Raw genomic sequence first — 25320 nt, 5'->3', positions numbered from 1 at the left:
CCCACTGGGGTGCCCACTTCTGAGACAGCACTTGGCCTCTGCTCCAATACCTCTGGCTCCGGAGTACAGACAACCCCTGCCTGTAATCGAGCTCAAACTTGGGAGCTTATGAGGCAGCCTGGCATGCTGAGGGGAGGAACAGTCAGCACAGTGGGGAAGCTGTGGACTAGGCGTGGAAGTCCTGCGCTAGTCTCACTGACCAATACTCAGCCCTGCGACCTTCCTCGAGTACTTACTGGATGGGTCTTGGTTTTCTCGTCTATTGTACTTTGTACTTACTCTACCTTCCTCACATGAAGGCTCATGAGGACAGGAAGAGACACAAATGGGAAAGCGCTCTGTAGTGTGAGCACCACTGCTCGCCAGGGCTCTGCACCACAGCTGGCCAGGCTCACCTCTCCTCGTTTTCCAGACGGTCCTCCAGCTCCGCGATCCTGGCCTCCATCTGCACCACCAGCCCCTCTTTGCTGGACCTGTAGGAGCCTTCCAGATGGATAATCCGGCTCTTTAAATCTTTGTTCTAGAATCAGACAGGGATGCTGTGAGGGGTTGTGGATCTGCCATGCTCTCTGTACAGGGTAGAGCCAGCAAGTGGACAGCAACCATGGTAAGCCTGCCATCCGCACAGGATGCTGGGCCCCGGGGGACCTGGGGAAGCCAGGAATGTCTCCAGGAAAGGCCTTGCACTCAGCATCTGGCAGGCTAAGAAAAGAGATTCTAACACGTTCCCTTAAGAGCCCAGGTGAAATCTTTGGCTGTCACAGGACTCCTGGACATCAGGCAAACAGGCGTAGCCTTCTTCTTTTATAAACCTATGGGGAGGTGGGGACGGCAGGAGAAATAGGCTCCTTTGCCAATATCATATATGATATTCAATGAAGAATTTACATGAAAGGCATATAAAAGAATGATTCCAATAAGCTCTGTTGGCAACTCATGGCTCTTTTTCATTGCCTTTATGTCAAAACTTAGCCCTCTTAGGATCCAGAAGACACCACCTGCAATTCCCCTCCTCCCAACTGCTCAACTTCCAAGCAGATTTAATATGATTGGGAAAACCTTTCTGGAAAGGCGTTCAGAACACCTCCAGCTCTCAGATGAGTTATGTCCCAGAGTTCTTGGGGTGCCATGCAAAGGCAACCCCGCCAAGGCGTCTAATCCAAAACCAGCCTCACCTGCCTCTCCAAGGAAATCTTGTCACACTCCAAGTCCTGCTTGAGAGCTCTTTCCTGCAGGAGCTCGCTCCTCATCTGCTCCATCTGTACCAAGCAGAACAAAGCCCAGTAGTTAGAGGGGCTGTCTCTACATCCTTCATGCTGAAATGGTCCTTGGGTACCAGATTCCAACCACCAAGCCAGCTCCTCTTCAGCACACAGTCTCCTCTCGGAGGCAGGAGCTGCTTCTTAGATACTCTTGGTTTCAACGATCATTGCAAAGACAATGATACAAGCAACAGTAGTGGTCATAGCAAACCCTGCTGTCATTGGCTCAACTGGATACCCTGAAGTCCTAACCCCTAGTGCCTAAGGTATGACTTTATTTGGAAATAGGGTTTTTCCAGAGGTAACCAAACTCAAGTGAGGTCATTAGGGTGAGCCATAGTCCAACATGACTAGGGCCTTACAAAAAGAGGGAAATTTGGATGCAGGGACAGACCTGCACCCAGAAAAGGCAGCTGCATGAAAAGAGACACAGGGAGAATTTCATGTGAGGATGGAGGACTTTAGGGAGGCATTTATTGTCAGGGAGTGCCAAAGAGCCAGAACACTTCCAGGAGTCTGGAAGAAACAACGGAGAATTCTTCTACCGGTCCAAGGGGAGTATGGCTCTGTTGACACTTTAATTTCAGACATCTGGCCTCCAGAACTGTGAAAAAATACATTTCTGTTGTTCTAGGCCACCCCGTTGATGGCCTACAGCAGCTCTAGAAAATTGGTATCACCTGCTCAGTTACAGCAGCTCTAGAAAATTGGTAGCACCTGCTCAGTTACAGCAGCTCTAGAAAATTGGTATCACCTGCTCAGTACTCTACAAGCACCAACCTATCATGTCCCCACAACCACCCCAGGAAGTAGGTAATTCTATCTCTGCAGAAGGCACTGGGAGGGATCCCTGGGTGGCGCAGCGGTTTGGCGCCTGCCTTTGGTCCAGGGTGCGATCCTGGAGACCCGGGATCGAATCCCATGTCGGGCTCTCGGTGCATGGAGCCTGCTTCTCCCTCTGCCTATGTCCCTGCCTCTCTCTCTCTCTCTGTGACTGTCATAAATAAAAATGTTTAAAAAATTTTAAAATAAAAAAAAAAAAAAGAAGGCACTGGGAGATGCTCATCAACTTGTATAGTGACCAACCATCCCAGCCAGCTCGCCCAGGACTGAGGATGTTCTCAGGATACAGGACTTCCAATGGTTAACACCAACTATCCGAGCTAATCCAGATTAATCCGTGATCCAGCTTGCTGGAGATCTACACAACTAGGAAGAGGGGAGCTAGTGTTCACGTGAGTTCCTGACTGCTACATGACCAAGTTCAAACTTCAGAAAAGGCTTCTACACTTAGCATATCTCAGACGCTGCTAGATTTTCCCTTTGTGTGCCAGAAACAAAAGTCAGCAAGAACACTGGGTGGCTCCAGGTGACCTGGCAAAGGCTAAATGTTACTGAGGATTTCGTCTGTGTTAATAGGAAATGAGCCAAGCTGAGCAGCACCCAGAAAGAAATCCTGTGGCCTGCCTCTGTTCCGATCTCCAGCAGGCTTTCAGCTGCAGTGAACTGGGCCCCAGAGCCCGGTTCCCAGGACTGTCCAGCAGAGGGCAGCCTGAAGAGGCCGTAAGGACAGGGTGACCCAGTAAATAACACCACCCTACCTTCATAAGGTAGGGGTTCAGCCTGGGTAAGAGGTGCACCCAAGATACTCCCTGGATGCCCGGGGAGCACCTGTAACAGTCTCACCGGCCTGGTCTCCACTTGCATTTTCACCACTTGCACAAGTACCTGAATAAACGAAAAGCCCAGCCCTGCCCCACCTTCTGCCAGAAGAGCATGGCCTGGGGTGGGGGGTGGGAGGGGGGGGGGTGTTAGCTGGGGGTAGCCCTCCCCCCCTTCTGCCAGAAGAGCAGGACCTGGGGGGGGGCGTCTAGAATAATAAGAGGAAGACTGCCCACCCTGGGTGGGGCTCCCATCTCCCATTAACCCTGCACCTGTGCGAGCAACCGAATGACAGCAGCGAGGTATGGGTGGCCCAAGAGTGGGTGACAGGGAGTGCTGAGGAATAAGTCTGGGACTCTGCCCACAGGTGAGGAAGAACCTGTGTGGTCGAAACCAAAAACATATTTTTGCATCTCTGAGCGCAGGCTTCTATGTGAGGGGGATTCAGAATTTGACAGCAGGGGACACTGATGCCCGGGGAGGTTATGCAGGTCACCGGAGAGAGCAGGACTAGAATCCAGACCAAGCCTACCCACATCCCACTACTCCATCTGCCCTGGCTCCCTGGACCAACCTGATGCAAAGGCTTCAAACGGATTTTGGGTTCAAATACAGTGGTCACGTAAAACACCAAGACCTGGGAAGAAGGCAATCTCCTCGGGACGCTCTTGTACGCAGCAGGGAAAAATGCCAGCGATGCTAAGGGTCAGCGGCAGAGCACGGAGAATTCTCCCCGAGGCCGGCTCCCACCTGCCTGGGCCCAGAGCCCTCGAGAACCACCTGCAGAGGCCTTGGAATATTCCTGCAACTGCTGTCCGGGCACAAAGTGCACAGCTAACGAATGCAGGCTCACAGCCCCAGCGCGCACAGGCCGTCGGCGTGGCTGGGCCGCGGGACTGCCACGTGCCTCCTGCAGGAGAGGTGGCCTTCATGCCGGGGGCGGAGGCCAGCACGTGACTGAGGACACGGTCAAACTGTCACCGAGATGGGAAGTAACTACGCAGATGAGCAGCAGAGGCCCGGCTTCTCCTCGGGCCCTGAGTTCACTTCTGCGTGACCTCAGTCACCTCACCTCCGGGGGACAGGCTCTTTTCTAAAACAAGGCACTGGAATGAGACAGCCTGCGAAGGCCCCTCGAGGTGGCCCGTCACGCAGTGAAAGCCCCTTCCGGCGTCTCCTCCACCCTTGGGTGGCCGTGTGGCTCCCATCCTCAGGCCAGAGCAGCTGCCCCCATCGCCCCAGACGCCGAGGGGTATCCCCGGAAAGGACCTGCACGCTCTTGCGTGGTGGGGAACAGCCGGTGTGGGAATGATGGGATCCTTTGTCCCTTCCTTCACACTACATTATCAGCCCAGGGCGCTGACAAAGTCAACACGGAACCTGCCCTTCTTGTAGCCTCGTGGGGGACAAACAAATAAGCCCTATACCTGTGGTGCACAGCGGTGTCAGAGCAGAGGCTTAGGGGGCCAGGGAGAGGGCCCCTCAGCTGTGACCCACCTGAAAGGCCAGGGGGAGGCAGGGTAGAGAAAGGGGCAGGAGAGGGAACACAGCCTCCCAGACCAGTGTGAGAGGTGAGGAAGAGGATAGGGTACCAGAGGAACGGAAGATAATGGACTAGACACACCCAGGGGCCGGGGACAGGCAGGGTGAGAGAGACAGGGACAGGGAGCAGTCACACCGGGCCTGGTAACACGGTCACAAGAGCAAACACCTGGGTTGCACTTACCAAGGGAAGGTTTGAGTCTTTGAGCATTTACAGTGCTGTCTTGTTCAGTCCTCACCCCCTGGGGGAGGTGGGCCCTGTAACGGCCCCCGGTACCCCTAGAGCCCAGGAGAGGCTGCAGACACAGGTGCGGAGGCTGGGTGCCACCAGCTGCAGCCGTGGGCCTGATGCGCTCCCCAAGGAGGACCGTATGAAGGATGAGGCGGCCCCAGAGCTAGGCCCTGGGGAGCACCCTCCTCCCATTAGGGGAGGCTGGGATGAAACCAGAATGCTGCTCTGTCCCCAAAGCCAAGGGGGGTGAGGACTGAGGGAAGTCGGGGAGAAGGAAGTCTGGGGAGAACCCCGAGCTGGACAAGAAGTCTGCTCCAGAGGGTTCAGTGGAGAGGGGAACCCAACTGCGGAAACTGGGAAGACGCTGGGCGCGAAGAGGTGGGTGACGAGATGACAGCTACGACTGAAGGGCTGGGGACATTGAAGGCCCCAAAGACAGTTCCAGTAGAGGGGCCCCACACCTACTAGCAGGTGAGGGTGAGGATCACAGAGAAGGGGAAAGTCACAAACGCTGGAGAGTTGCAAGAAAGGAGCTGGACAGGGAGACTCCCGAGTGTGGGGAGCAACAGGATGCAGGTCTGGTGCTGGGGGCAGCATGGAGTAAGAGAGAACTTTCTCTGAGCCTCTGAGAGAGAGCATAATGCAGGACTCAGGGGAGGCAGGCTCCTAGAACAGGCATGGGAGGGACGGAGGGGTGCAAGCAAAGGGAAATGATTTCCCAAAAAGTGAGGGATAAGGAAAACCATGGGCTTGTAGAGAGAGAAAGAAATTTAGAAATTTTATTGCTATGAGGCATTAGGCTGCAAAATACCAAAAGAAAATAAAAGGCCGGAAGAGCAGAGGCACGGATGTAGTTGTCACTTATATATAGCACCTGCTTTTAGGGGGTCAGAGGGTGGCTTCTGCAGCTGTGCTCCAGGCCTCAGGACCGAGGAGGAAAAGGCCAAGATCAAAAGCCCCCAGTGACACGCACGGGGCAACTGCGAGTGTGCTGGGCATGTCTGGGCCCATCAATCCTCCTGCTACTCTCTGAGGCAGGTGTTATCACCCCGTTGGCCAGGTGGGAGGTTTAGGAAGGAAGCAGCCTTGGGATTCTAATTCAGGCTTTCTGGCTGAAAATCATTCACTCTTTTTCTCTGTTCTCGGCAAACGTGGAAGACCCAGGTCTCTCAATGAAGGGCAAATCGCACTAGGAGAGAGGGTCCTGGTGAGGACTTGCACAGTGGAGTGAGGCCCACCAGCACCAGGGAGGGATTCAAGGGCCAGCAGGGGGCTCAGTGGTGCTGGGCCCAGACTGGGGGTTAGGAAAATCCCTAGGACTTAAAGAAGTGGCCAGTGACCTAAGTCTTGCTCCCTCAGTGCCACTGACTGGAAAATCTGGGTCTTGCCAGGAATCAGGCCTCATGGTGCAGAGGCAATCTCAGGGGGGCAGCAGCCCAGAGATCTCCTCAGGTTCAAGACCACCCTGGAGAGCCCCAGGCAAATGGTGATGCTCTAAAAAAACAAAACAAAACAAAACACCAAAACAAACAAAACACAAAAAACAGAGACTCCTAGGTGACTCAGCGTTTAAGTGGCTGCCTTGGCTCAGAGCCTGATCCTGGGGTCCTGGGATCGAGTCCTGCCATCCAGCTCCCTGTGAGGAGCCTGCTTCTCCCTCTGCCTGTGTCTCTGCCTATGTCTTTCATGAATAAATAAAATTGTTTTATTTTTTTTTTTTTAAGATTTTCTTTATTAATTTGAGACACACAGAGAGAGAGAGAGAGAGAGAGAGAGAGGCAGAGACACACAGGCAGAGGGAGAAGCAGGCTCCATGCAGGGAGCCCGACTTGGGACTCGATCTCAGGTCTCTAGGATCACACCCTGGGCTGAAAGCAGGCGCTAAACCGCTGAGCCACCAGAGCTGCCCAATAAAATCGTTTTTTAAAAAACACATGTACAGGGATCCCTGGGTGGCGCAGCGGTTTGGCGCCTGCCTTTGGCCCAGGGCGCGATCCTGGAGACCCGGGATCGAATCCCACATCGGGCTCCCAGTGCATGGAGCCTGCTTCTCCCTCTGCCTGTGTCTCTCTGCCTCTCTCTCTCTCTGTGACTATCATGAATAAATAAATAAAATCTTTAAAAAAAAATAAAAAATAAAAAATAAAAAAAAAAATAAAAAACACATGTACAGGGCAGCCCAGGTGGCTCAGCGGTTTAGCGGCTGCCTTCAGCCCAGGGTGTGATCCTGGAGACCTGGGATCGAGTCCCAAGTCAGGCTCCCGGCATGGAGCCTGCTTCTCCCTCTGCCTGTGTCTCTGTCTCTCTCTCTTTCTCTGTTTCTCTCATGAATAAATACATAAAATCTTTAAAACACACACACACAAAACAAAACCCCCCAAAAAACCTACATCCCCTCAAAAGATGACTATTAAAATGGAAGTGTAAAATAAATCAGAGTAAAGAACAGGAAGGAACAACTGTACAATCACAAAACAACAGTTACTGTGACCAGGCCGTCCATTTTTCTTGAGTCTTTTGTAAACCAGGCCTTTTAGCAAGCTTGATAGGCTTCCTTCAATTCTTCAGAAAGGACAGCCTGACAGAAAATTCCAAAATAAATCCACTACATGGAGCTTTATGCAAGGAATACCATGTGAAGTGACAGACAATGCTCCCAAGGCTGGGTTGCACCGTAAACCAGAAGTATTTTAGCTCTGCTCAACACAGTGATCCTTAGGACCAGCCCAATGACTTGAGAAAATTCTAAACCAGATCCTTCTTACCCTGAGCCCTCACTGGCAAGAGGAGAAGAAAGAAGAGAGAGGAGCCCTCGGGCTTGGCCAGCTTCCTCCTTTGGACCAGAGAAATAAATCTGAGGCTGGGAAAACATTTCTTTATGTAAGCTTACTGCTTTACATTCTGTTTACCCTTCAACTATACTAAATAGACCGAACAAAAACTTTCCAGTCAAATTAAAAACAGAACAGGAGCTGAAGGCAACAGTTTATCACAGCTGGATTGAAGGAATGCTAAACCCCAAGCATTCTGATCGGAAATAACAGTATCAGATTCCAGTGGGTTTTATGTCAGAGGCACCCAATGACCTGAGCCAGCTCTCAGGATTAGAAGCAGCTGCCTTCCGGGTTAATGAGAAGCCAGAGATATTTATGAGCACTAATAACAATATTTCACCCCATCACCTGTGTTTACCACTGGGCTGTGGAGGGCCTTGTGACCTACACTCCTAGCTAGTATTAAAAATACCAGGAAGATCCTTCAGCATAAGAGACAAACATCACTCTTAACCAACTATACACATTGGGTTTTGAGCCGCCCATATAGTCGGACGCAGTTCTGAGACTGGGGTCATTTCAAATAAAAGAAACCCCATTTTTATCTTTCAGTCACTGACTCCAAAGGAGCCCTATTTCCCAGGACCATATCCTGCTGGATGCATCACCTGATGCAGACTGAGGAGCAGGTGTGAGCCAACAGCTTGGGAGCAGTTCCAAAAATGAATGCAGAGGTCCGCAACTTTATCCACTGAGATTTATTCTGTAGTTGCCATAGCAACAAGGAAGACTTAGCCCCTGGAACGGCCATAAAGCCACCCAAAGCTCTGGAGTTGGTATTTTTCCTCTTGTGTGCCAGCTGCCTACATGAGATGAATAGTCTTTCCACTGGGCTGGGTTATCTAGGCCTCCATGGCCAAGAAAACGTCTCTCCATTTAGGTCCAGCCCTACTGTTAACTATACTCAACCATCAGCAACCACACGCAGTGCCCAGTAAGGTAGAGCATCAGCCTGGATGACACATTTACAACACACCAAAGCTGGGCCTCTCTTCCACTATATAAATCCTGGACTCACTGGACAGCCAAGAGACCATAAATTATCCATTTTAAGAGATACCAAGGCCTTATTTTTAACTTGGGAATGGAGGCCCCAAATGTATTTGAAGGGGTGCTTTACTAGTCTTAAGTCTGATGCTGGAATGATGGGAACAGGTGGGAGGCAGGAGGCTCTGGAGTCAAATCCTGGCTCCCCTTCCGATCTTTGGGATCCTAGGTGGTCACTTGCTCACAAGGCCTGAAAACAATGCCAGGAAGCGTGCACAGCAGGGGGCACGGCATGTAGGGAATCCTCAGTAAAGGTAGCAATTGTAAATGGATACGTGGTTTTGGAGGAAGGAGAGCAAAAGCGATTTTTCTGGACTTAAACAGACCAAGGCCCATAAAATACCCACTATTTAAATCAAGTTTCCTTCAGCTTACAGGGCAGGAACCATCCTGCATCAGGTGAAACCACATTTGGCATGAGAAAACAAATACTCCTCACCTCTGTGTTACAAAGTAAGACATCATTCTATCAGGTGTAAATTCATCCCTTCTTCATGTTAGCCAGATTTGGAAACAAAATTCAAACATCCAAAAATATTTGAAAAAAAAAATCTATTAGGATTTCCTGAACCCATCAGTCTGAAAAATTACATCCTGAGCATGTTGGAAAAGAACGACTAGGAACTCACAAATACCGTGCCCAGCATTTACTGAAAGTCAAATGTATGTACAAGAAGGGGAAAAAAAAAAACATACAAAGGATAGAATGTTTGATCTCATAACTGCCTTTCCTATTCTCTGTCCCTGGGAACAGCCCAGTTGACCTTCCTCCTCATCTCCCTTTCTGCTGTCCTTACCCCCAATCCCATCATATTAATCTGCTAGAATACTGTGTATGCTTCACTGCCTGCTCCACAACCTTCAATGGCTCCCCACTGCCTTCAGGATAGGGTCCATTCAATACCCTCAACCTGCCTCTCCAAACTTATCTATTATTCCCTTAAGGAAACCAGAAACCTGATCAAGTCACAGTAGTCCATTCATTGCTCCTCTAAATATCCTACTTCCCAATCCTTATTCACTTCATCCATTCTATCTAGGATTCCCCTCCCACTCCTTGGTTCATCTAAACCTTACCCTTTCTTTAAAAACTAGCTCCAGGTCCACCTTCCTCTAAGAACCCCCACCATCACTCTTTCCCTTGTGAGCTGCCTGAATCCTACACTTGGCATTTAGTATCTGTTGTTTTTTCTTAGTTATCCATTTTGAGGGACATCCTCCATCTCTTCAAACAGCACTCAAGGACAGGGACCGTTTTTTATTTCTGCAGCCTTACCACAATGCTGTTCATCCACACAGTAGAAATCCATCACACTTAGGAGCACCGGTAGAGAGAACACTCTCTGGGGGGTCAGGAGATGTAAGGCCAGCTCTGCAACTGACCACTTATGTGTGTTGGCCAGATTGGGGGGGTGGGCTGGGCCTCAGATATCTTGTGCACTGCACAAAAAGTCTGAAGAGAGGCACTTGGAAGTCCTTGCCAGATCAAAGATTCTGTGAAACGGGTTGGCTATTTGCTAATATTGCTGGAAACCTCCCCCCGCCCAAGAGCCTTTTTTTTTTTTTTTTTTTAAGATTTTGTGTGTTTATTTGAGAGAGAAAGAGAACATGAGAGAGAACACCCACAGGGGGAGTGGCAGGCAGAGGGGGAGGGATAAGCAGGCTCCCCACTGAGCAGAGAGCCCAAGGACAATGTGGGGCTGGATCCTAGGACCATGCGATTATGACAGAGCTGAAAGCAGCTGCTTTCAGGCACCCAGGAAAACCTTTTTTTCCTAGCTTTTCCATCTAAGCCCTGCCACTAAGACTAGGGGAAAAAAACGAGAGATGTTTGGCAAAAGCAAAATTCAGAAGGGGAGCTTATAAGGATGCAGAGTTTAAGTAAGAGCTGTGACCTCTTTGTTTTCAATTTAAAGAGAGCAAGGTCCAAAAAGCATAACTCCCCACGCCTTTCTTTTCAGTGCCTGGAAGCAGTTTGCTGAGCATCCAAGGCTGATGGTAGAAATCAGCTGGAGATACCAGACAGCCACCATTTCCTGTTCTTTAGGAGATGGAGGTATCACCAGTGAGTGCTGGGGGAGGGGGGGGCAGAAGAGAAGGGGTCTAAGCTTTGGAAGTTTCCCCTTTCTCTGAGTCTGGCAGGAAGGCAGTAGGCACATGGCCCTCCCTATAAGTTAACCTAAGTGGATTAAAATTAGGGCTCACCTGGCTATACTCAGGGCCCTTCCTTGGAACTTTTACTTTAAGAGGCAAAAAAATAAGTCTCAGATTGACATCAGCATTGAGTAAGAATCAAATGCTGTCCTGTGAGACAAGTTTGGTCAGTTAGTTCTCTACGCCACCCTTCCTCACAAACCCAGATGCAGCAAAGGCCAGAAGAGAGGCCTTACCTTGGGAGTTTTGTTTTGCTTGTTTTGGCAATTCCTACATCAGGTGAACAGGAAGCTCCTCTCCTCCACTATGACAGACACCAGGCTTTACCTCCCTATGCCCTTCAACCTCAGGGAAGGCAGGGAGAAGAAAAGAAACAGAAGGGGAAAACAGAACGGACAGGGCTCACAGGCTAGAGGCTGTGGAACCCTCCCATCAGGCACGCAGCTCAGACATCAGGAAGGATGGGGAATTAGAGGGACTCAAGACGCTTGATTAGACACAGCCTTGTCAGAGCAGCTCAGTGCTGGAATTAGGAGAAAAGCCTCACTTTCACACACTTTAGACACTGTGCTCAGAGAGGCTGGGACTTTCCTGGAACTCCTGGAGCAGGAGGCAGGCCTGGGACTCGCAAGCCGGTGCTCTTCCCAGCAGACCGCCTTCGTTCCCTTGACCTCCTCCCTGGGCTTACTTCAAAGTTCTTGGCTCAAAGCCTCTTCAACCTTGGCCACACCATGGAGAACAGCTCTCTATACCTCAAGCACTCAGGTGAGAGGAGAAAGAAGGGCCCCAAAGAAATTGGTCTGAGTGATCAGTTTTCTTCATGTTGGGCCATCACTTTCTGTTTCGGTGCGTCTGTTTTGGTTTTGGTGTAAAACATGGGGCCTGGGAGTCTGCTTTCCCTGCCCAGTTACTGACAGGATGACAGACTTTCCACCATTCCTTCCTGCGTAAGGCATGAGAGGCTTTAGCACAACAAATCTGTGGCCACTTCTACTATTGTGATGCTTAGCTGATTCTAAAATGCCCCACAGCACTGTGGCGGCTCAGCCAAGCTGGCAGGAACGCATCACCAAGCAGCTCTTATACCAGGGAAAGAGCCTAACAAAATGCAGATTTTAGTAAGAACGTACAAGTGCTCAAGCGTCAACGTTGGACAATCCAACACTGTAAGTCAGGCACCATTTCCTGGGCATGAGGCTTTCATGAAAGTCTTTCCCTACAGCTTCTGCAGCTCCAGCTGGCTCGGCTCCCACCTTGGAGTGGGAGGACACTGGCACAGCTTTGGAACATGCAGATGGCAGAAAGGTGGGGCAGGTGCCCAAGTAGAAGAGTGACCAGAGGAAAGAGCTTCTTTGGATAAAGAAAATTTTGCCCAAATTAACTTGTATTTCAGATTTTTAATTTTAATCTTTCAAACAGATAATTTCCTCAGTTTTGTATTCAGCATCATCCAAGGCTTTTAGGTTTTATTTGCATTGTTTAATTAAGAAAGTGGCCAAAGTAAATCAAAAGGTGAGGGGCTTTCTAGATGTCTATGTATGGTTTCTCCAGTACCATTTTCAGAAGGGCAGCATACGACTATGTTGTCATTGAAAGTACATCCCTTCAGAAGTTTCTACAGGTATCCATAGGTATCATGTAAATGAAAGAGACTCAGATTAGTGAATGAATATAGGTTCTCCTCAAAACTGCCACTGCATCTTCTGCATCCTGTCCTATAGTGTTTCCACATTTGATCTGTCAAATGGTTTGGGCATGACAACCAGTTAAAGGAACCACTGCTTTCTAGCGATAGGACTCCCTATCCCCAGGATATAACCTAGCCACTCTAAACTTTTTTTTTTCTTATTAAAAAATGCAAACAAAATTCAGAAACTTTGGGATTACATGGAGTGTCCTTTAGGAAATTAGTTCTATTATCTACAGTGTGAGGACAGCCAGAAACGTTGCTGGCTGCTTCCCAATGTTGCTGTACAGATCGAAGAGAAGTGGAATTCCTTACCTTTGAAAGTTGCAAAAAGCATTCACTTGCAAGGGCTGCTATTGCATTGTGAAGGCTTCATAAGTGTCTGTATTGCTATTTAGCTTGTAAAGTTCTTAAAGGAAACGTCTGCATCATATCATTCATTTTCCATGGCACCAGCTACCAAATTTCACACAACTATTTATTGGACTAATGCTTCTTAGAGCCTCCGCTCTAAAAGCACTTCACCTATCATGGCTAATAGATTGTTATCCACAACCACTCTGGAAGCTTCCACATTGTGTGCTTTATGTTATATATTATACCTCTCTCTTTATGGCTTACTATGGCGGACACTACTCAATCTTCCATTATGTCTGTAAGGCAAGAACTTTTTTTCGCTCCTCTAGCTGAATCCTTGGGTTTCACCTCCCACGTCTCCTTATCCATGAAGGACAATCCATTCATCATTCAATTACAGACAGTACCTGTTCCCTGCTCCGAGTGATCCTCTCCGAGAGCAAATCCGAGTTATTTCTTTCTTCTTCCAGTTCCATCTCCAGCTGAGACACCTTGTCCTAATAAAAGAGGAAGACACAAACACAGCCCTATTGGACTTGCACTGACCCAAGCTGAATGCAAGGACGGCCCTGGGAAAAGCAAACCTCAAAGGCAGATCAAAGCTGAGTATCATGAGAATTTGAATATTATGAGAGACAAGGATGATCTACTTGTCATACTGCCATGCTGTATTGCTCTCATAATGCGCTCATAATGTAAGATGTAATTGTGCATTTCAGAGATACATGAAAGGAGAAAAAAATATTACCCCGAACCCTAACATAAGCCCTAAGGAAATTTTAGCCTGTTTCCTTCACATCTTTTTTCCCCCCTTATGAATCAATAAATTCACAAAGATCTACCTAAGCCTAAGGTCTCTAAGTTATCTGTTAAAAGGCAATGCAGGAGCTCACACATCATCCAAGACACACTTCTCTAAAAATTCCAAGCTCTACAATGTTTTCCCTCCCTTCTGCTCAGAGTTTCCAAGAGCCTTGCAGGAATAAAGGTCATGATGTACTACTGCACCTGTCTGTTTTTCATTTTCTTTTTTAAAAATATTTATTCATTTGAGAGAGAGAGAGAGAGAATATGAGCAGGGTATGGGGGTAAGGGAGTAGCAGACTCCCCCATGGAGCAGGGAGCCCAATGTGGGGCTCAATCCCAGAACCCTGGGATCATGATCTGAGCCAAAGGCAGCCGCTTAACCAACTGAGCCACCCAGGTGCCCCACTTGCCTGCTCTTCTAGGCCACCTCATACACTTTGCACTGTGCAGTCCCAAATCTGCACCAGAGTAACATGGAGACAGCAGTGACCCTTTCTGCTAAACCAATCCATACTGAAGAATTGTCATTTCTGTCTTCCTTGCTGGCTCATTTAACACCACTGAGTGCTGAGAGAAAGGCATTTCAAAGTAGCTGCATGTATGAAAAAAGAGGCTTCTAACACAAACCACCCCACCTAGAAACGGGGGCTTTTGAGGCTTGCACACATGTTTCTCCTGTCACTAGCCAATTTGTCATATGTCTGGATTAACTCAGCACCACACTTACTAAAAAGCAATCAGCATCATGAGTTTTTAAACACGATTCTGCAGCATCTGTACATAAACACCGTCTCTGCAATTGTCAAAGTGGGCTGACAAGCTATGGATGCCTCTGCAAAGGCCAAAATTCAGACTTTCAGAACTCCTGTGAATGAGTACATGTCTGTGAATGCCTTCCCTGTGAATGCTGGTGAACGAAATCTCCAAGGAGCCCAGAAAGCTCTCTCCCATGAGCTGAGAAGTCCAAAGGCCAACGAAGAACAGAGCACTGGGTTCTGCACCGAACCTCCTGTTTGTTCAGTGGTCCCTGACTCCTCCAGGGCCAGTTCTTCTCTGGTCAGAAATCACAGAGGGTGCTGCGTTTACATAAAACAGACACTGAGTTTACAGAAAATGCCCATTGTTGAGAGAGCTCTTGAGTCCTGAGAATTAATTTGTTAAGTGCTAGTGAAGGAACAGACAAGATATTAGTCACAGCAAGATAGTCCTGCCAGCTGCCTCTGAGGGCAGGACACATTCCTCCAGCAAGCTGCTCAGTGGTAGGGCCTTGAGAGCTATTCATTTTGTCATTAATGGAGAAATATCTAAAATAGTACACATGGGCAGAAGAAACTCAGCTATGTCTCTGCTTCTAACCCTTGAGTTGGCAAAAGGAAATGTTCTTTTCGGTGAGAAAGATTCTAGAAGGGGATGACAACCCAATGTTTAGCTAAAATCACCTCCTCACAGGGTGTGGAGGTGATTTCACCTCTCTTCCTGCCTAAAATCTGCAGTATTCAAAACCAACCAGGAGCATTCCGGGGGCCAGGTCAGGGGTCATTACACCAAAGGTTCTCACACCACTGCCTGACACGACTTTAGCTCGCTTTGAACCAGATTGTTTGGGTCCTTGAAAAATCACTTCCTAGTTAACTGAGTTGACCTTAGCTTGCCTTAAAATGACCCCCTCTAATGAGATCAGAACAAGGACAATAGCAAAATATACAGCAATCCTACAAAAGAACAATAAAACCGTAACCAGGTTATTCTAGCATCTAAAAAGGCCCATCTAATAAAATCTTTAATAGTTGCAACATCACCCTCTAGATGGAAACTGCTAGTAAGTCCCCTGGAGGTTTTAAAAGTTATTTCTATTTATTTGCAAAATTGAATCAGAAATTCCATTGATTTTAAATTTAAAAATTACCTCTCCCTATCCCTGAGCACAGTTTTTAATCAAAACTTTGACAATTTTAACTTCTCCCATTGGTCTGGGGCTGATTCTCTCCTTCTCTAAGTTTCATTGGAATATGGGCTGTGTGTGTGTTTGGGGGGCACAGTGTTCTGGTTTGGGGCTGGTTTTGTTCTTGAGGATTATTCTCATTTTTTTTTTTTAAGATTATTCTTTTTTACACGCTCAGGCAAGCTGATGTTAAGGTTACTCCTATCCTGCTCAACAGCTTGTTCATGTTTAGATTCTATTACTTGATTCATATTTTTCAACCATGTTGTGTATACATCCTGTAAAGAGGTCACCCCCAGCTGGTGACCCCAGTGAGCACATTCTGACATACTGTCTTGGACTATATATTTATGTAGTATCCAAAAATGAACTAGCAACTAGTTTGCTGCTAGCTTTAGCAAAGCTGGATCAACTATCAGAAAAAAAAAAAAAAATAGGCCAGGGGTGTCTGGGTGGCTCAGTGGGTTAAGCATCTGGCTTTGGCTGAGGTCATGATCCCAGGGTTCTGGGACTGAGCCCCACATCAGGCTCCCTGCTCAGCAGGGAGTCTGCTTCTCCTTCTCTCTGCCCTTCCTTCTGCTCGTGCATGTGTGCGCACGCTCTAAGTAAATAAACAAAATCTAATAAAAAAATAAATATTTTTAAAGTAAAAAATGGGCCAGAATCAGGAGACAGAAATGCAGCATGTGTTATGATAAATGAAACCTATGTCCCTAGGAGTTAGGTGGTTTGGGTCCAAGGCACAGTTCAGCCTCTCTCTAGATTTACAGCCATCTTGTCTCCTCTGTAGTTGGAAGCACCTCCCGAAGCATCCAACAGAAAATGCACTGTGTGCCCTTATGTAAAATCACCTGGCCTCTTTGGGGCTCTGTGTTGCTTTCTCTTCAAGACAATGAGGGCACTGTGCTAAACTGTTTTCATCATCTCTTTTGGCTCTGAGTCCCATGAGTCTACAAACCACCAGCTTCTTCCTCAAACCAAGAAATGACTTTACTAATGTCTGGCTGTTTCAGAGAATAAACACTGAAGACATCCCAAAGGCTTAGGGGTGCACAGAGAGCTCACTTCTCTTGTGTCCTATGCTTGCCCTGTGTAGGCCCCAGCTCACGCTCGCACGATCTACAGACCTCCATCTGCTTGACGAGTCTGCTTCGGTCATCTTTGAGGTGACTTTTGGCCTCCAGCTCGTATTCCAGGTCCTTGAGTGTCTGCTCCAGAAGCTGCCTTTTTGTGAGCGCCTCATCCTGAGCTCTCTGGTAGTCCCGTAACTCCTCCTCCATCAGACGCATCTAGGAGGAGCAGAGGGTGGTTAGCCAGGCTACACCAGGAGCAGAGCATCTGAAGAGACAGTGCAGAGGCTGACCCCAAAGGTGACGGGGGAATGCCCACATACTGCAGACCAGAAGACCCTGAGCAAGTTCCACCTTCCTCTGGGCCTCAGTTTCCTCTCCTGTAAAAAGCACCAGCTTTCTGGCTACCACTGGCAACCCACTGGGTTATAAATTCAATTAAGCAGATGTTGGCCAGCATTTTGAAATTAAACACAATTGAAAATATCAGAGAAGAGTATCAGCAGATATGGTTTTGTGAAACCTTTGTACTAGACACTCATACATTTGTATGGATGTACCTATTACTGGGTTGCAATGCGAGACATAGTTCTTACTTATAGGTCATTGCCAAAAACACCTGAAAGCCACCAAACTTGGTACATGCTTCCACAGCACAATTTCTTACCCACCTGTACCAGCATCACCTCAACGGAGGGTCAAAATGAGAGCAAAATAAAAACTAAATTAATGACCCCCCCCCCAGAACCCTGCAGGCACAAAATCTAATAATAATATAAACGTGCTTATTAGGTGAAAACGTCTGCCTTCTAGAAGAAAATCCTTTTCAGTCATAATTTACAGTGTTTTCTTTCATCCACAAGGTGGCACTGAACTAACAGCTTTGAAGAAGGCGCAACAAAGGGATTGATACTCCAGGGGTTGTCCAGGATTTTCTGCTGCTCTTGGAATCTCCCCTGTTCTACTTCTCTGGAATCTCCCTAGGGGACCGGCCACCTCAGCACACTGTCGGTGTTCCTCCAACACCTGTGTGGATTGATTCAGTGAAGACCAAGGCTATCTGCTTTGTTTCCAACTTCCTTCCCTCTTACAGGTATTGGGTGAAAGCAGTCTTAGGAATAACAAACTACATCAGCGGTTTCGTTCCTTGGGAGAGTATATGACAGTGAGTGGCAAATTCCATTAAGAGAACAGCATCCTTTGGGGGTGATTTTCACAGATCTGCTGGGGAAGCCCCAAAGATAGTCTTTAGGGGGGCCCAACAGGGTAAGCTAGTTTCAGAAAGCCCAGCAGGAAGACTAGGCAATGGGTTCCTCTCATGGAGGCTGACAGGAACCCCTGACTTTCTAGGAGAACAGAATAACCTAGAAAAAGACCTTTCCAGAGAAAGACCCTCGTCTCGTCTGGTGGTAACAGAGTCCCTCTTAAGATCTCGTAAGGGTTCTGTCAAAAAAGAGTACTCGGATAAGGCCATGCCTCAGAGAATGTGGACAGTGTCTGGAATCACATAGCTGTGATAGCTTCTGAACCCCCTCATACTCCCTTTAAGCAGTCAGAACTGCCTTTCGCTAAGTGGGATCCAGATAATGAGCCAGTGGAGTCTTCATTCCCTAAAGATTACCTTCAGCAGAACTTCTCTAGCTCCACACCAAAGGCAAAATTTGTAAAATATCTATTTCTCTTAAAGCAAAGAAGGCAGAGCTTTGCCCTGAGGATAGACTCCTGGCACTTCTGTGTTAATGGGTAGCTTTAACTCCGGATTGACCAAAACACAGGCTGGGGGCAGTGAACGGAGGAAGTAAACTTGAATTTTCCAAGGATCCAGAATGACCCTGGCTTGTCAATTCCCTTTTGTTTTCAACAATTGTACTGGCTTCCACAGCCTGATGTAGGGCAGTATCGGCCTGCAGTTTCCTTCCAGAATGATGAGGCGTCCGTTTCTGCCATACAGATGGAAACTGTGTCTCACAGGGCTGTGCCACTGAGAAAAGTCTAGGAAGGGCCACCTTGGTTCTCATCGTAACGGATCTTTTTTTGAACAACTGCTCTCTTATAAGCCATACTGGTTGTCTCCTGGCTTTCACTAATCTCTCTGGATCTGTTTCCTCATCTAACTAGAGGCTCTCTAAAGTGCCTTCCAATCCGAAGATTCTAGCAGAATCATAACCATTACACAAAAAAGCAACAGGAAGCGCTTTGCAGGGGTCATTATGATACTGTGACTTTTCTGAAATCAAAAGACACCATGTGTTTGTTGGTGTTCTGGCAAGTATCAGAATCTCTCTTCCTACTGGCCATAGAAATGCAAATGGCCTTATATTTAATGCCAAAGAGAACTGTGATGTCATTATGCTAATTGCAGTTATACATGGAGTCCCACATCATATGGCCCTGCAGGCAGAGGGGACCTGTTATCAAGGTACTTTCAGGAGTGTTCCAGAAGTCTGTAATAAATACCCATTGTTCTTTCACACAGTTCCAGCACTGACTCACGGGCGACATTTCTTTGATCATCAAAGATACTAAAAGTTTGTTTTTTAAAGAAAAACTTGTTTTCCTGTGGAATCCTGGCGCTCTTGGCACTAGATATGAAAAAAAGCAAGCCTTGGACTTTTTTTAAAAAGCCTTACCAAAAAAAAAAAAAAAAAAAAAAAAAAAAAGCTTACCTTGTGCCAGGATTAGCTCTGTCTCTTCTCACGGTATCCATTCAAAAAAACATATTTGGTATTTTTTTTTTTTTTTTTTTTTTTTTTTTTTTTTTTTTTTTTATTCTTAATTATTATATAACCAAGAAGAGAGAAGCAGACACAAGAGAGAAGCTCACCAGCTGATGGGGCGAGCCCAGGAATCGCCCTTGCCAAAGCAGGCGCCAAAGCCGCGCGCCACCAGGATCCATTGGTATATTTTAAAGAGGGAAAAAACAGGATGCTCAGCCAACTTGGGGTGGTGGTAAGCTGCTCAAGGGCCACGCGCAGCTGGTCAAGAGGCACATAGCAAGGAAATCTTGCATACACTGTTAACTTGTTGTTTTCAGAGCCTTGAGTTTCTCATTAAAATAATCAAAAACATTCCCTTTATTTTTCTCAGCTCTTTGCAAGTCAAGACTGAAGGGAGCTAACATTTGAGTTACTTTGCTCTACTATTCCTAAATATAAAACTAAAAATATGTTTTAATAATTTCAGTACTCATAAATTCCTTGTTTCTTTTTGTCTCCATTACTGTTGTTCTGAAGCTCTCATCCACCACACTCACTCTAATAAAAGTCTCTATTTTCTAAATGAATAGCAAAAAGCAATTGCTTACTATAATCCTTGTTCTAGGGCTGAATTAAAACATTAATACACATGAATCATTGGGACACAGTTGGGTACACCAGTGGTGCTCCATAAATAGCAGCTAAACATTTTAGGCAAAAACTCTTGGATTAATCAAGAAAATGGTCACTTTAAAGTTGTGTCAATTTCACCTTAGAGGCCCTGGGACTTTGTCTTAGAATGAATGCCATTTGCCCCATATAACCAGCCTAAGGGTTAACACTAAGAATCAAGCCCAAATGCTGTCTTCAGATCTACCCAGAATCTTTCCTAGAAGAGTTTCAAAGCAGTCTCACAGGATACTGGAACAGGGGGTAAACCAGGAGCTGACCCCGCCAGGCATTACCTCATCCTGCAGTTTCATGGCAGTCAGACGTGACTTTTCAGCCTCTAGCGTTTTCTCCTTCAACTGCCTTTGCATTTCTGCAAGTTCCCTGCGATTTTTCTCCTTGTACTCATCCAGCTGGTTCTGGAGCTCCAGTGTTGATACACGGGACACCTCAACAATGTCAGCCATCTGGAAGGAGTGACATGGGGGAAAGCCCACCCTGTGATGCTCCAGCTGGGGCCTGAGAGCTAGGTTTGGGACCCTCTCAACACAGAATACATCTCCTCTTCTTTCTTCTACAGTCTCCCCAAAAGACTTTGCAAAAGCACCTGGTCATGGGCTGTCCAGGCATAGTCATCTCTAACTTGGAAGCAGAACGGAAGAGTGAACAAGCACACCCTTTGCAGCTAGACACATAGACCTGGGTTGTGCCCTTGCTTTCCCACTTACCAGCTACATAACTGGGTCATGTACTTTAAACCTCATTGGGCCTCTGTGGTGTCTTCATTGGAAATACTGGAATCATAACATCTATCTTACTGGGTTGTTGTCAAAATTAACACATAGAGATAGAATTCTGGTTACAAAATATCTAGTAAAGTGGCTGGTACATAGCAGGTATCATAAAACGGCAGGGTCTCCTGCTGGCTCCTAAAATGTGGGGAGCCCATCAGCTTTTTTTTTTTTTTTTATCAGCTTTGTACTTTTTCTGGGTATTTTAGGGCAGAGACAAGTGGAGAAGAGAAGTAACAATGACTGGGTTTTGAAATTACCTTTCACATTCCTGGACAAGAAGTATGGGTGCAAATGCAGATATTATGCATTGAGGCAGAGGTTCTGATTCAGGTAACATTTGTTAAGTCAGCCCTTACGTGCCAGGCTTCTTTGGGTAATTGTTGAGAGGAGCTGGGCCCAGAATCCAGATGGTATTATATTTTCTAGACCAATTTCCCTTTGACCAGGATTCTCAACAATTCCAAAGAGCTGCTTCAGGGGACCTGGGAGTTTGACACATGCGTGCTTAGACAGAAATGCATGTTTCCTTAGCTCTCATGGGGCCCTCAGAGGGCGCCAGGGCCCAGCTCTGGTGTTCCACCCACACCTCCTCCTCCCCCGCCCCTTACCTCTTTCTGCAATTTTTCAATGGTCTTGTCCAGATGCCATCGCTCGTTCTCCATCTCGTTCTTCAGCCTCCTTAACTGCTCTTTCTGCTCAGTCTCATCTTTAAGCTTCTCAGACAACTGCTTCTGCTCCTGGGTGGCCCGACTCAGATTTCTCTGCAGAAAGCAGGGAAGGGACAGTGCTGTCACCTACCACCAGGTCAGCCACAGGACCGGCAGCAGAGGGAATTCTGCAGCCAAACCATAAAGCAGTCAGACCTGCTACATCAGTGATAAGGAAAAGGGCCCCACAAAGCCATCACAAGACACAAGGACACTGCTGGTTCTGAAATTCAAGGACATAAATGCGAGGTTGTCTTAGCCAAAAACCATGAGAATGAAGGGACAGGCAGAGGGGGATTTATTACAAAAATACCAAAAATGGCCCAACGCTGCTCAGGGCAGTGATTAAGAACAGTGTCTAAAAACATGAAATTTTCAAGTTCATGCTTGAAAACTGAGGTAAAGATATACAATCAGACAAACCCAAACCAATGTGGCAATCATACAATTTGCTCTGCTCTGCAGATGCTTCTTATGGTTAAAATAGCTAAAAATGAATGTATGAGGAAACAGAACATTGACCCACAGGTCAAGAGTCCACTTGGGTAGAGGGAGTTGCAGTCAACAGAATCACGGGTTGGACTCCTACATAGAAGAGTAAGGAATTTGGCAATCCACAGGTGGATAAACTTGAGGAGCAGAAGGTGTTAAATGGAAAAGACACTAGTTAGAGGAGTAAAAAAGGGTGTTATTTAGTGATTCAGCACCAAAACCTAGTACCTACCATAAAATGAAACTATCTTGAGTGTGCTATTTTCCCTGGGATCCCCTGAAGCTCTCCCCACCCCCAGTCACACAGCCTGGCGTTCTTTATGTAAAAATATGCAAGTCTAAAACAAACTCCTAAAGTATTTTAGAAACATAATGGTGGCATCTTTTTTTTTTTTAATTTTTATTTATTTATGATAGTCACACACAGAGAGAGAGAGAGAGAGGCAGAGACACAGGCAGAGGGAGAAGCAGGCTCCATGCACCGGGAGCCCGACGTGGGATTCGATCCTGGGTCTCCAGGATCGCGCCCTGGGCCAAAGGCAGGCGCCAAACCACTGCGCCACCCAGGGATCCCTATGGTGGCATCTTTAAATGGCTGAGTGCTGAGGCCACTGGCATGAAGACACATAAAGAAGGGGGACAGTTCAGAAAGGGGTGGCACGACTCAGACGTGGGCTGGATCATCTAGGTAATGGTATGGTACTGAGGACGACATGTGAGTTGCTACAGGTTCTGCTTAGGACCTGTGTCTGGTGTCCCCACAGATACCGTATAGGAACAACGGTTTAAATTTGTACAGCACTCAACAGTTTACAAGCTGCTGTCACAGGCACCAACTCAGGCATCTTGAAAACACTCCCAAATCACTTTGGGCACTCCTGGTTTGCAAAGCATAGCCAACCACACTGCTGGCCAACCCTGCGACCTGGGGCCAGAAAGCCACCCATTGAGGCCTTCTGGCCCCTCCACTCTGCCAGACTAACTGCACCCTGAGAACCAGCCAACACAGCTGGGCTGCGCAAGTTAATTGCTGTGGAAAACCAAGGTCAACAAAAGCTGTTGAGAGAAAAGAAGGTGGTAAAAGGAAGGTAACCAGAAGTTTAGTGTGGCAGTGTGGCGGCAATTAGCAGAGGAGTGTGTCCCACCACAGTCCAGCTGGGCACATACCAGAAACAGGATCACCTCCTGGGATTCATGTTTGTGTTGATTTAGTGGTGCTGGGGGAAGAGGGGAGGGCACAGGGGAAGGCAAGCAAGGTATGGCTCCCTGTGTGAGAGAAAACTGTCTGTTATGTATCTCAAGGGACACCTGGGTGGCTCAGTCAGTTGAGTGTGTCCACCTTTGGCTCAGGTCATGATCTCAGGGTCCTAGGATCGAGCCCTGTGTCAGCCTCTCTGCTCAGCAAGGAGTCTGCTTTTCTCTCTCCCCCTCTGTGCTCTCTCTTTCTCTCAATTAAATAAATAAAATATTCTTAAAAAATAACGTATCTCAAAATGTAAATTCCCCAAAAACAACAAATACAGAGGTACATGAATGGCTTTCTACAGGATCCAACTGAACCCGTACCCCTACAGACCTCTCAGCCTCTCTCTTCTTCCTCCTGGATCCCAATCCCAGAGGCTCCAGGCCAACAGACAAGCTAGCCTTGGCTCCATTCAACCTCCATATGGAGGTTTCTGCTTCACCCTTGGCTCAGGCAGGGCTCCCTGCCTGACCCTGATCTCCTGTGCCACTGGAGATCACCAGACTCCCCCACTCTGGGCCTGGGGCCCTACCAAAACCTCATACACCCCACCCCAACACTCACACATTTGCCTGGAAGAACGGTGTTGCTAGATTATTTAAAATATATTTCTTATACCTTGCCTGTATTGCAGGGTAGTAAGAACTCAAGGCAAGGAACAGATTTTCCATTTGGGTATGTCTCATAGCCCAGATTCACTATTAGGCATATGATAAAAACTCAATGGCTGGAAATTAATACCTCTCCCCAAAAGTGGTCTAAAGACTTCTCATATCAGTATCACCAAGTAAGGATGGAGTATTCCTTACTGAAAGCACAGATTCTAGCCCTTTGTGATGGAGTCACCATCTTCCTTAGATTGGAGCCCACAAATTTACATTTAAAAGTTACCCAGGTAACTCTAATATAAAGTGTAGAGATGCTGTTTAGAACAATGTTTCTTTCTCCCCAGTTCTTCCAGACATGTATTCCAATACATCACTGCTGAGAAAACATGTTCCAAAATCACACGAAAAAGCAAACTTTCCCATTTGCAGCTGAGAGTCCAGAGTGAAAAGCTGTCGCTACAGTGACTGTATTTCCAAGACCAGCAATATAAGCCCATTGACCACAATACTGGGACAAAAATTGGGGGAAAAATGATCAGTCAGGAGAATGCAAAACACCAAGTTAGTGGATGTATGGGGAGTACCCTTGAGCTTCAAGACCACTGTCTGGCAGGACACAGAGCTTTTTACTGTGTGACTGAGTAAGGCCCCTGTTGAGCCATATTTACAATAACCGAGTGGCAGGTGAGCCCATGGGCTTACAGGAATGAGACACTTGATGGGATGGAGGCTGGTGCCTGCCCCTAAGCTAGAGGTGACAGCCCCTGAGCTACGGTGGACCTGAGTGAATCTGAGCACAGGCAGGCTCCTCTCTGCCCCTGAGGAGGAGAAGCTGTATCCTGAAAGGAAAGCTGCAGTGAAGCATTTACAATCTGAAGCCTTGAAAGCACTTCTCAGGAGTGTTTTCCAGATACCCAAGTTACAGCCCGTGAGAGCAGCTCATAAACCAGTACACGCTCTCCCTACAGAGCACAGCTTCTGCGGGGTCACAAGACCGAGGACGTCCCAAGCAGTACCCTGCCACAAAACCCTGGGGCTGCCAGGGGAAGCACTGAGGCTCTCCTCCTCCGTTGTTTCAAGACACAGAAGTCCAATAGGGTGGGAGGTGAAGGCATACAGAATTTACACATTATCCCTCCCTGAAGGAAAGGACTGTGGCTTCTCCAGAAAAGATTTCTTTACTTGCCCATCTGCAGAAGCCATTTCTCCAGGGAATCCTACCCGCCTCTGCCTGAACGCAGTTCCCATCGATCCACCCAGTAGCACAATCCTAACCCGAGCGGCAGGGGTCGAGCAAACCAACGATGGCATCTTTATAACCCACAGCCACGTTCTGACTGAGTCCTAATAAATCACACCTAAGTTCACCTGGTCTTCAGCTACTACATAAAGAAATACATTGGGCAGCCCGGGTGGCTCAGCGGTTTAGTGCCGCCTTCAGCCCGGGATGTGATCCTGGAGGCCCAGGATCGAGTCCCATGTCAGGCTCCCCACAGGGAGCCTGCTTCTCCCTCT

At 47.5% G+C, this 25320-nt stretch overlaps 1 protein-coding gene across 1 annotated transcript in view; it reads right to left on the bottom strand.

Annotated features, from left to right (window-relative positions):
* The window catches only part of CGNL1 (cingulin like 1), a 166187-nt gene that overhangs the window by 5298 nt on the left and 135569 nt on the right, over positions 1 to 25320 (bottom strand). Inside the window, 6 exon segments of the mRNA XM_038580532.1 lie at positions 396 to 520; positions 1176 to 1259; positions 13185 to 13274; positions 16654 to 16815; positions 20258 to 20428; positions 21364 to 21516. Of these exon segments, the coding sequence (XP_038436460.1) occupies positions 396 to 520; positions 1176 to 1259; positions 13185 to 13274; positions 16654 to 16815; positions 20258 to 20428; positions 21364 to 21516 (785 nt within the window).

The sequence above is a fragment of the Canis lupus genome, chromosome 30 (assembly GCF_011100685.1).
Source record: "Canis lupus familiaris isolate Mischka breed German Shepherd chromosome 30, alternate assembly UU_Cfam_GSD_1.0, whole genome shotgun sequence".
Classification (NCBI taxonomy): domain Eukaryota; kingdom Metazoa; phylum Chordata; class Mammalia; order Carnivora; family Canidae; genus Canis; species Canis lupus.
The sequence above is the reverse complement of the archived record's forward strand: the minus strand, read 5'-3'. Positions and strand labels throughout refer to the sequence as shown.